Source organism: Neolamprologus brichardi, chromosome 22, assembly GCF_056152115.1.
Source record: "Neolamprologus brichardi isolate AB-2024 chromosome 22, ASM5615211v1, whole genome shotgun sequence".
Taxonomy (NCBI): domain Eukaryota; kingdom Metazoa; phylum Chordata; class Actinopteri; order Cichliformes; family Cichlidae; genus Neolamprologus; species Neolamprologus brichardi.
In genome coordinates this window covers 32,616,354-32,628,709 of record NC_142124.1, presented here as the reverse complement: position 1 = coordinate 32,628,709, position 12,356 = coordinate 32,616,354, and the positions used below count along the sequence as shown (strand labels likewise).

The window sequence follows — 12,356 nt, the reverse complement described above, 5'->3', positions numbered from 1 at the left end:
TGGTATGATATGCAACAATTTTCATCTTGTAAGCAGGCAGAAAAAACAAAGAAACAGAGGAGGACGATCTCTTCATGTTTTTAAGTTTGCATTAACTATTCATTTTTTGTGGGTAAAAATTAATTAACGACTATTATTTTTGTATCTTATAAGAATTTAATGATGATCATTGCTCGCATGTCTGAATAAAAGAGGTCAAAAGACTCAAAGGACTCAAGAAGTGCATATACAGTTCAGCGTTTCGTGTAACTCTATTTAAAATAATATTCATACTATTACAGTTTTAGAACCTTTAGAAGCTGAAAAAAGTATTTAGAGGAACACATGACTGGCTGATTCTAACAATTTTGCAATAATTGCTACTGCCGTTAATTAAAGGTAACATTACGGTTAAATTACAACTCTGTCCAATAAAAATGTAATTTCCATACAGTTAAACAACATGCACATTTACACTAAGATACCTTTCTGTAAAAGTATCTAATTTCTTCAGGATATTTTCTGGGCACTTATTTATTTTTAATGTTTGTATATTTGTCAAACTTACATGTTTCAGATCATCAAACAAATCTGAAATTAGACAAAGACAAGTAAATACAAACCTCTGGTTTTTAAACATGATTTCACTTATTGAGTGGAAAAAAACTTCCAAACCTACCTGGCCCTATGTCAAAAGTAACTGTTCCCTAAACTTAACCATTGGTTATCCAACACTTTGCAGCAAAAACTACAATCAACTGCTTGATGAAGAAGATGATTGTGATTGTGATCGTCGATAATGAATCTTTTGCATTGCTGTGGAGGAATTTTGGCCCATTCGTTGCAGAATTGCTTTAATTCAGCCACATTGTAGGATTTTAAACAAACATTATTGGCATAACCATAACTTTTCTTCAATAGCAAGGTCCTATTATTTATTAATTACTTACTACTTATTTTGTGGGGTCTTTACCTTACAGCATAAAGCACCATGAAGGGACTGTTGCTTTGATTTGGCATTAATTAAATAAAATTCAATTAAATTGTTATTGCGTTAAAGAGAGTTGAATTTAATGAATACTATATCAACTTGTGAAATGTGTTCTACATTTTAAAATGTTTGATTTTCAACAAAGAATATAAGTTTAAATAAATAAATAAACACAGACTTCCTGTGTGCAACTTGCATATTATTTCTGTCCCCATAGGTTCACTTTGGGTACTCTAGCATTCGCCATGGTTCACATTTATGTTAGGGTAGCTGGATGAATCTAAATTTTCAGATCTCCCTGTTCGCCGACAGCATGTTTGCAAAAGCCAACATCTCACAGATTCTGAAGCTGCAGGTTTCATCACCCTCTGACCAAAATTCACTGAACAAGCATAAATAAAATCTGTTTTCTGCATTATTCGCTTGCTTATTACGCACCAGTCTACCGTTGTGTGCAGTGTAATTTAAACTTTTGTCTCTAATAAAACCTTTCTTCAGTTTTTGATCTACTGCAGGGTTCTAATGCAAAATCGAATCCAATCAAATCGGGATCTTGTGAATCGGAATCGAATCAGTTATAGGAATCAGTGACGATACCCAGCCCTAGCTGTCACCCTGTCCAGTCTTCCTGTGGCCTTAATTGGATATGTGGTCAAGAAAATGGATGGATGGAATAAAAGTTTCTTTTGAAAAAAAGTGTCACTTTAATCATAAGCACACTGACATACACAAGTGGGTTTTAGTATGGCAGCTCATTTTAAAGCAGAAGGGTTGAACAGTGTTTTCATTGTCAGCTTTTAATGAATTTGGTGTTAGAATTTGGCAAATGTAACAACAGTACCACAATCTACAAAACAGTTTTAATAAAATATACAAATGTCAACCTCAAGTCATTAGAGAAGAGAGAGGATCACCACATTATTTACCTGGAGTGACTTGGCTGATTAAAGACAGACTTTGTACCTCAATTTCTCAATGTAATTTATTTAGTACTATGTTAGATGTGATCTCAGTATATACAGGGAGTGCAGAATTATTAGGCAAGTTGTATTTTTGAGGAATAATTTTATTATTGAACAACAACCATGTTCTCAATGAACCCAAAAAACTCATTAATATCAAAGCTGAATGTTTTTGGAAGTAGTTTTTAGTTTGTTTTTAGTTTTAGCTATTTTAGGGGGATATCTGTGTGTGCAGGTGACTATTACTGTGCATAAATATTAGGCAACTTAACAAAAAACAAATATATACCCATTTCAATTATTTATTTTTACCAGTGAAACCAATATAACATCTCCACATTCACAAATATACATTTCTGACATTCAAAAACAAAACAAAAACAAATCAGCGACCAATATAGCTACCTTTCTTTGTAAGGACCCTCAAAAGCCTGCAATCCATGGATTCTGTCAGTGTTGTGATCTGTTCACCATCAACAATGCGTGCAGCAGCAACCACAGCCTCCCAGACACTGTTCAGAGAGGTGTACTGTTTTCCCTCCTTGTAAATCTCACATTTGATGATGGACCACAGGTTCTCAATGGGGTTCAGATCAGGTGAACAAGGAGGCCATGTCATTAGTTTTTCTTCTTTTATACCCTTTCTTGCCAGCCACGCTGTGGAGTACTTGGACGCGTGTGATGGAGCATTGTCCTGCATGAAAATCATGTTTTTCTTGAAGGATGCAGACTTCTTCCTGTACCACTGCTTGAAGAAGGTGTCTTCCAGAAACTGGCAGTAGGACTGGGAGTTGAGCTTGACTCCATCCTCAACCCGAAAAGGCCCCACAAGCTCATCTTTGATGATACCAGCCCAAACCAGTACTCCACCTCCACCTTGCTGGCGTCTGAGTAGGACTGGAGCTCTCTGCCCTTTACCAATCCAGCCACGGGCCCATCCATCTGGCCCATCAAGACTCAGTCTCATTTCATCAGTCCATAAAACCTTAGAAAAATCAGTCTTGAGATATTTCTTGGCCCAGTCTTGACGTTTCAGCTTGTGTGTCTTGTTCAGTGGTGGTCGTCTTTCAGCCTTTCTTACCTTGGCCATGTCTCTGAGTATTGCACACCTTGTATGCATGGAGAGGATGATGTGGACAAAATACTCATTTGCCTAATAATTCTGCACTCCCTGTAGTACATGTTAGTCATGGAAAGGCTTGAAAGAGAAGAAAAATTACTCACATTTGTCAAAAACAAAAGATAAATCATATAAAAAAGGATTGCTAGATGTTTACTTTAAAATTAATATATAATACAGATTTAAATCTCCATCCTTCTGGCAGTCTAGGACATCTTTACGGTGCAGATGCATTCTTATTTTAACAGTATGTGTAAAACCTTCTAGATGGTTTTGTGTGATGATGAGAATACATATGCATGTAGCATCCACGCTTTATCTATAGGCGGTTGTGTCACGGGTGTAGAAAATGAAATGTGTAGCCTACTTTTAGGTTTGACAATTTAGGATTTTTTTGTTTGTTTATTTGTTTTTTAACCGTGCCAAGTTGTAAAAAGTTGCCTCAAGAAACATCATTTTGCACATTTTAAAAAACAGGAGGCATAGAAAGTATTTGCCAGTGGGACACAATCCTTGTGGTGAACTTTCCACTGGGTTTTTGGGGGGTTTCAAATCTGTAGAGACGCTGTGTTTAGAGAAACTGCATCTCAGCTGTTCTGTTACTCCAGACACATAAGTAATCAATAAAGGGTTTTGGCTGGGCAGCCGTTGACCTTCTCTCCTGGATCGCTTGGCGCACCCTTAGGTGTCTTACCAGTTTTGACAAATGTCCAGCTGGGATAACCACATTTACTCATAGCCTTTTTCATATGATGTTCTTCTGCGTCCCTGGTCTGTAAGGATCTTACAATGCTGTGACTGCAGCCATTCGCCAACTCTATGTGAATGGTATTCTTGGTCATTGATCAATGGCCATGACAATTTGCATATGATCATGAAACTGACCCCACAGTCCACTGTTAATCAGTGGTGCCATTTTCAGTCATTAGGCAAATGTACAGTTTATCCAGGGGAACAGAATCAACTTTTTGGGGATTTCCTTACCCACATGATTGAGCATGCATCAAAACCTTCCATGTAAACACTGCATGTCATTCCATACAGTACCATGAAGATCAATCAGCCATAAAATTAAAACATCCTGACAAATATTTTGTATATCCCCTGAGTACTGCCAGAACAGCTCGTTGAGGCATTACAAGCCAGGACCAAGGTGCAGGGACAGGGTGTTGTGTGGTAGAAGATCCTCTGGGTGTTGTGTTATGATGCGTATGGACTCTCTGGATGGTATGTGTCAAAGTAACATCCACTATAATACCAGGGTCCAAGGTTTTAATACAAAACATTAAATTTGAATATTTTCTTCACGTTTTCAATTTTCAAACTTTTAACGTTGTGACTAACTGGTGTAGATATGCACCTGGTGAAAGGAATGTTTTCTCATTTGCAATTTGCTCATTTCATAGATATCTAGATCCTAACGTAGCATCCTCATATTGATGTAAACTCTCAGCTAATAGATGTTTTTACTCTCTTCCCCAGGTTGCAAGTGCTCATCCTTCAAAGTCAGACATTGTCAAATCAGGAAATCTGAAATCCACGCTTAAGCATATATGGACACAAAGTAATAAGGAAATGTCCATCAGTAGGCTGCTATCACAGACTCTACAAGGCAAGGAGAACAGCACAGCTTTGGATCTTCACTATGACACTCCAGAGCCCTATTTGGAGCAGGATCTTTGGGATTGGCTGAGAAATTCCACGGACCTGCAGGACTCACGACCACGGGCTAAGCGGCGGCCTATGGTCAAGACAGGAAAGTTTAAGAAGATGTTTGGCTGGGGGGACTTCCATTCAAACATTAAGACAGTTAAACTTAACCTGCTAATCACTGGTAAGATTGTAGATCATGGAAACGGCACCTTCAGTGTCTACTTTCGCCACAACTCCACAGGGCAGGGCAATGTGTCTGTTAGCTTGGTCCCTCCAACAAAGATAGTTGAGTTTGATGTGGCAGCACAGCAGTCCGTCATTGATGCCAAGGACTCAAAGTCCTTCAACTGTCGCATAGAATATGAGAAGGTTGAGAAGGGCGCCAAGAACACACTCTGCAACTTTGACCCATCCAAGACATGCTACCAAGAGCAAACTCAGAGCCATGTCTCCTGGCTTTGCTCCAAACCATTCAAAGTCATCTGCATCTTCATTTCCTTCTACAGCACCGACTACAAACTGGTGCAGAAAGTGTGTCCAGACTACAACTACCACAGTGACACTCCCTACTTTCCCTCTGGCTGACATTTCCATACACTCACAAACTACATAGTGGTCGAGTGGAGAACAGACTAGGACTTCTATCCAGGCCAGAGACATTTGTATGTTAGCCCTTCTGTCCCTTAACATGTCCATATCAGAGTGTCAGCTATGCCCAAATGATTCCCCTGTTCAATCTTCTGAAAGAGCAAAGAGCAACTTTCAATTCTTACAAAATGTGCTAATTGTAAACTGCTTAAAAGTAACCTTGGATTACCAGTTAGAATTTTATCCCTTAATTATGATTTATCCCAGCTGAATTTTGTCGAAAGCAATGGCCTTCGGGTCATCTTGGGTTAGTACTAGTACGAATTGTTCATTATTGAACTCTGCTCTTTCTTGTTGTTATTTTTACATCACACTTGTAGTCCAACTGAATGTTAATAACCTTGTTTTCTTTTAGCATATTTCAATATACAGTGTATTAACTCTTGATAGTATATGGACTGTTTGCCCCTGCTGTACCAGTTTCACTCTGCGTTTTATTCTGAATAATGGAAAAAAGTTAGCTCCTTGTTTAAAAAGAATGAAAACTATCCTTCAAATGTTATTAGAAAAAGAGGCTGAGGATGACAACAAAGATTTGAATGTGAGTGTGATGCTGTTAGAAATGTGAGGTAGTTTAATAAGTGAGGTTACCAGGCTGGCTTCTTCTACAGCCAGTTGAGAAAACCTGTTAACGACAGACTTTCAGATAGTGTAAGATGATCAGTCCTCGGTCATCATCAGAGAGCTTTTTGCGATAACGAACTTAACCAGCTACTGAGTCAGTTCGATGACTGGCCTATATTTTGAACTGACAAAATTTCGGATTAACTGACTGATCAGTGGGTTCTTGGGGATAAGACTTGTTCATTGTCAATTAATATAGCAAATGTAATGTATTGAATTCTATATATTAGAGCTTAATTTGTATGAATGGTTTGTATTGTACATAGTTTATCCAAATTATACTGCTTCTGTATATGCCCCATGAGCTGTGTTTTTGACCACCTCTGCTAAGTCCTCTTGAAAGTCCATTTATGCTTGTTCTTGGTTCCTCTAACACAGAAAATGATGTTGCAGCCCTAGGTGTGAATTTCATGAAAACAGAAATCATGTACAGACGATTTAGAACTGACTAAATATAATAAAAGTATTGACTTAAATTTTCTTTACTGGGTTGGGGGAAGGTTTGGGGATGGAGATGGATTAAAGAAATCAGAAATTTTATCAATTGAATTCTGGTATGTGTGAGTTAATTAAATCAGTAATGATTTGTTGAAGGTTTGCGGCAAACCATCATACCCATCTTTGTAGGACAATGGGCTACAATGGCAAAGGAAAATTTATTATAATAAACTGAACTGCAACAAAGTACAGGAAAAGACTCAGGTTTCACTCAAAATTCAAGCTTTTACAACATTAAGGAGATGTTACATGTTTCTCCATTATCTTGGATATCTGTGTGATGAGTCCTACCCCATCTAACACAAGATTTGTTGCCTAAAACATGAGCAACAGTGAGTAATTTTAAATAAATTGGTGGTATCTCATAAATACATATGTGTGTGCTTATTGAGGTTTGGTCACACATATATTAAACACCTCTAGAATAACTAATAGGACTATGTCATGGCTGCTGCGTGGGTCCCAAACGCAGAACTCTGAAGATCAGCGGCACAGATGGTGCAACTCTGAAGGCCGACCGGGAGTCCATTGGTGCAAATCTCAAGGAAGCCTGTGAAGGTGAGGGAGCAGGTTCACAGGTTTGTGATCACTTGGTAGGTGGCCAGTGATGGCAACAGCAACTCTTTGTCAGAGGCCGTTGACGAAGGAACGTCGATGGAAGTGATGGAATACCTCTGGTAGCATGGCTGATGGCTGATCTTGATGGCAATTCCAGTTTTTCCTCTGGCTCAAGTGGAGCAGGACCCACTGTCACTGGATGCTCAGGTGCTGGTTCAGATCAGATGTGGGACCCACAGGCTCAAGCTCCGGTTAAACGCCAGTAGTGGACCTTGGATTCATTGGGTGTTTTGGCCATTATCCCTAGACACCCTCATCCAAGGAGGCCCTGCCAGGGTTGATCAGGCCCCGGAGTGTGTCACTGGTTTATGTTAAGTTATTATTTCTCTTTCTTCTGTTTAGTTTCTATAGTTTATTTTCTTCTATCTATTCACTGCAACTGAGAAATAATACTTACATCTTTAACATTTATGTAGCCTTATGATGCCTGGAGCCTTCTCTCTTATGATAGAGAGGAGTAAGACAAAAGGGACAAGATAGGAGAGAGGAGAGCTGGAAGGGGGGCGCCCGATCTGGCTTCCCACACCTCAGCGCTGGATCGGGTTGTACGCTCTACCCCCCCACTGCCTCCCAGAAAAGGGCTTATTATCAGGCTTGGAAATTAAACAAGTAGTTCAGAAACCGAAAACAAAGTCTGGCATGGAGACAGAAGAGAATGTGTTATAATCAGCCATCTCAAGAATAAAATTATCATTCTTAGTCTCTACAGATTTTGTGGCACAGCTTAGTCTTTTTTTTCCCCAGACTTGAAGAGAGCAGGAGGCAACAAGTCCTTCTCACTCAGCATTGGATTTTGCTTGGTTGGTGTAGAGTGATGGAGAGAACCTGTGCTTATCTGGGCTGCGTAGCTGGGACAGCTGCTGTATCCAAGGGGACAGCCACAGAGACAGGGCACAAATGACAACTAAATATTCCAAAACCTTGATTAAGTTGATAATAAATTGACAACGAATATAATATAATTTAAAGGAAACCTACAAAATGTTAATATAAAAATGAAGAATCACATTCGACATACATATGATACATATCTGTTATAATAGAGTTAGTTGGTGGATATAGATCTGAAAACAGAAACTAGATTATACTGAATAACAGGTTACACTGACAGTTTTCTAGAATGTGTGACAAATGTGTCACAATCAGTGAATGCAGATAATTTGTTATGAATTTGACATTAAAATGGAAACTACAGAGATTAAAATGTAATGAGAAACTGCAGAGATTCTTATTACACTTTAGCATGACACTCTGCAATAAGACAGTTTTTATGTATTATAATGCAATAAAGTAGTTAATGGTAATAATCTTTAGTAGCAATTAATTATCTTTATCGGTTTACTAATATTTTTTTGAGCAGTATACAAAATTGTGTTTTTCCTGAGGCTAAAGAAATGACTGATTAAGCACTTAGTGTGCACTGTGCTAAATTAAACAGCTTTGGATTTTCACATTTGTGCAGTGTACAAACAGTGCATGTGTAAACAGTCTGTCTCGACATTTCCTTCACACTAACAGGGACAACATAAGAACACATAAGCAGCGTGCCTGACTATAATTAATCTAGTGCCATGTGTGATCAAGCAGATTTGAATGATCAGACATGGCAGAAATTTGGACACACAGAGGCAAGCTTGTAATTCAGTCCCCGGGAGATGGGGAGATTGGGATGCAAGACTGATAGCGTCTGTTGTGGGACTTCACAGTGGCACCTGCTATCAAATCCTCCAACTCGGCAGTTAGGATCAGTACTCAGCTTTAAACAGATTAGAGCCTCTAGGGAAGGGAAATCCATTGCCTTTTGCTGGCTCACAATTTATCAGTAATTAAAGTGGATGCCAGGTTTGTGTTTTCATTGGAGGTCTGTGGGGTACTTTTATAGCTGTCCTCATTAAGAAGCTGCCTCCCAAAACTTTACCCTCAATCCTCAGTTTTAACAAGCAAGGGAGAGTATATATGAAATACCATCAGTGTAGAAGCAAATATATAAAAAGCAGAACTTCTTAATTCCAGCTGACACTAATCATTTTTTTAATGAAGCACAATTGCTTAAGGAAAATTAAGAAAAAAACAGTATAAGCTGTTTAATACAATTGTTATAATTGTTCTCAGAATTAACAGGCATTATAATGATATGGAGGCTTTAAAAAAATAAAAATAAAAACCCACCTAATGGCCTGATCTCTTACATACAAATGCACTTAAAGTGATCGTCATAAGTCACTCTTATATCTCACAAGTTTGCCACTACTTCAGTTGTGTCATGCAACACCTTGTTTTTCTTTTAAATTATTTATTTAAAAGTTCTGTGGTACTATGCTACTGTTACTTTATTGTAAATGTACAGGTACTTATATACAGATTCAAAGCTCTTTCTATCATAATCCTTATTCACCCACACATTCACATATCCATTTATTCTATGTCCGTTAAGCACTCTGTAACTCTACCCTGGAGCAATTTAGGACACTATCTCGCTCACTGACATTTGACCTTTCCATAAACACACAATTCATGCTAATCCCTGAGCCCCAGCTTTCCTTTGAGAGCCATTTTCTACTCAGTTTTTCTTTGCATTTGATACATTATTTGCCATAAAATATTTGTTAGTTGTTTTAAATTCTTTTATTACATTTTAGGTTATATATAATTTATTTTGACCCATGGTAAAAAGGCATTTTCCCCGTGGGGATTAGTTACATTTCCTGATTTTATTTTCATTAATTCTGACTATTAATAAAGCACATAAGCACATGTCATACCAACTGCGAAGCAGGAATCACAGTCTATGTACACAGAGCATTAGTATACCTGAATTACAAGAAGAAAATTCTCAGAGCTAATAAATCTCTGGATTTGTATTGTTGAAAACAGTATAATCGTTACCCTCTTACAGTTTCATAGCCAAGAACTCACCACACTCTTATGGCAAAGAATAGGACTGTAGATGGTGTTGTTGGCACTGTTTACACATACATTGTTGATCTTATCAGATGCTTTATTTTAAAATGAGAAATATGTTATTGCAACAAAAGAAAGCAAATTTGTATGTCTGATCTTTTTTATTACACTGACATTTGGTAACTGCAGTTTCATGATGACAAGAAAAGGCAGCCATGCAACATACAGAACAGTATTGTCATGCTTGTTTTGCTCTTTATTTTGTCAACATCTAAATTCTGTCTATTGGTTACATTTATTTGTCTTGGTTGGTTTTATTTGTCTGGATTGTCAGAGCCTTCACTTCTCTCCAGTGTCAGCATTTTAAACTAGAAAACCAACCACTTCACTTTTGATCAGATAGTTTAAGATAAGAAATGGACTCTGTAGTAAGAGGTCACCATTGTCAGTCTACTTAACAGTGTATTCAATTTTTTTAAAATTACTTTTTTACTTGCCTCACAAGATAGAATGTTCAGTTAGTATCATTTTGTTCTAGTCAATTCAGGAATAAATTCAAACAATGCTTCTAAAGAAAACTTCTCCTTGTTAGAATCAGAATCAAAATACTTTATCAATCCCCAAGGAAATTATGTCTTTACAGTTGCTCCGAGACAATAAAAACAGTTGTGATAGTCTAAGAGTGATTATAACTCTTTCTAGGACTCTGGTTGATCACAAGCTTGGATATACTCCGCTATCCAAGGTATTGAGCTGCAGCCTTAGTTACCAACTCCTCAGCTCTGCCATTGTGTCCATATCTAATGAAAAAAAAGAAAGAAAGGAAAAAAAATGGTAACATTTGAAATTCCAGACTTGAGGCTTCACAGTGACACTCGCACATTTGCATTCTCTGGGGACCTTTTTTTCTAAATACAAGATAAGGTGCCAATCTTTTTTGAGATAGTAGTGTACCAATTAATAACATTTACTCACTGTACCCCACAAGGCAAAAAGAAAATATCATCATTTATTGCAAAATACAACACATTTGACAGAAGCTATTTTATACAATTGCGGTCCATCAAACACAATAAATTGAGTTCAGTTGCAGTTCTGATTGTGTTAAGGCTTTGTGATTATAATCCAGACAAAGTAAAAAAAACGTATATGATTGATGTATTATAATAATATGAATGCTAAAATGCATTGTTTTTTAACTATGCAGGTAGGTTGACTATGCTATGTCCCGAATTCTTTGATGTTGGGCTGAGAACAAACAACCAATACTTAGAGCAGGTCCAGTCAATCAACAATCATTAATTAAGCACATGCATGTGGAGATGTGCACAATACCACCTTCCGTGTCTATCTCAAAGAGTAAGCACTTAGATAAACAGTTTTATATGTCAGGGTTCACGCCCCTTCATGAGTAGGCAGATAACATAACATGCATCAGTTACACTTAGTGACAGTTAGGTATAATTCCTTTTTTGGTAATCTTCTATAACACTTAAAGCTATCTCAACTGTCTCTCAGCCCAGCTGTTTCCTGCTGTTCTCACTATGGGGCCCATGATGTATAGAGCACATCCTGAGTACATCCTGTTCTGTGCAGGCACGTATGCTGTTACAAGCAGATCACTTATAATAATAACCTATGATTGTGCACATTTTATTAGCTGCTGGATTAATATGACATTTGCTAATATACTTCTACAGAATATATTTTCCACAGCTACTATATAATATCACTTAGTTATGTAATATGCCTATTTATTTGCCTAATCTTTAAAACCAACAACTTTCACTTTTCTGGCTTTATAATCACAATTACAAAAAAAAAAAAAAATACTGGTCTTTGCACGAAAAAATCCTTACCCCCTCCCTCTCAATTTATCAATACATAACGTTATTTCATGTCAGTGTTTTTTTAGAACAGGTTGGATCCTTTTCAGCTGTATGAAAAATGCTGGTAATAACTGCAGATCTGATATAAATCCTGGTATTGTGTCATGTTCATGACAAGAGTCCTTCCCTTGAGAAGAAACACGTTTCTGTGAAATAGGGGCTTCAGAACAATGAATTTGGGTTCCTGCCCACATTAAGCCATCTTTGCCAATCCCATCCTGACCTAAACTGTGCTTTTCCCTGAAGAGAATTTCTGCTTTAATCAAAAGCGGAATGGAAAAGGACCTTGCGTGCCTCTGGGATATTTTTCCATTAACCATTTTGACACATGACTGACTGTAGGGGATTATTGGTTTTTGAAGAACTATTAACAGATGTACATTTGCATTTTAATACAGTTCTCCTCAACTTACTAATGCAGTTTGCTTCTCATCTTCTTTGCCACCTCATTCCTGGTGCAATTCAGACTAACA

The 12,356-nt window shown here is 37.6% G+C and overlaps 1 protein-coding gene across 1 annotated transcript in view; it reads left to right on the top strand.

Moving 5' to 3' along the window:
• Positions 1 to 6,526, top strand: part of nxph1 (neurexophilin 1) — an 80,957-nt gene extending 74,431 nt beyond the window's left edge. Inside the window, exon 3 of the mRNA XM_006803372.2 lies at positions 4,535 to 6,526. Within this exon, the coding sequence (XP_006803435.1) occupies positions 4,535 to 5,290 (756 nt within the window). The 3' untranslated portion in view covers positions 5,291 to 6,526. The remainder of the gene's footprint in view (positions 1 to 4,534) is intronic.
• Positions 6,527 to 12,356: the final 5,830 nt, after the last annotated feature.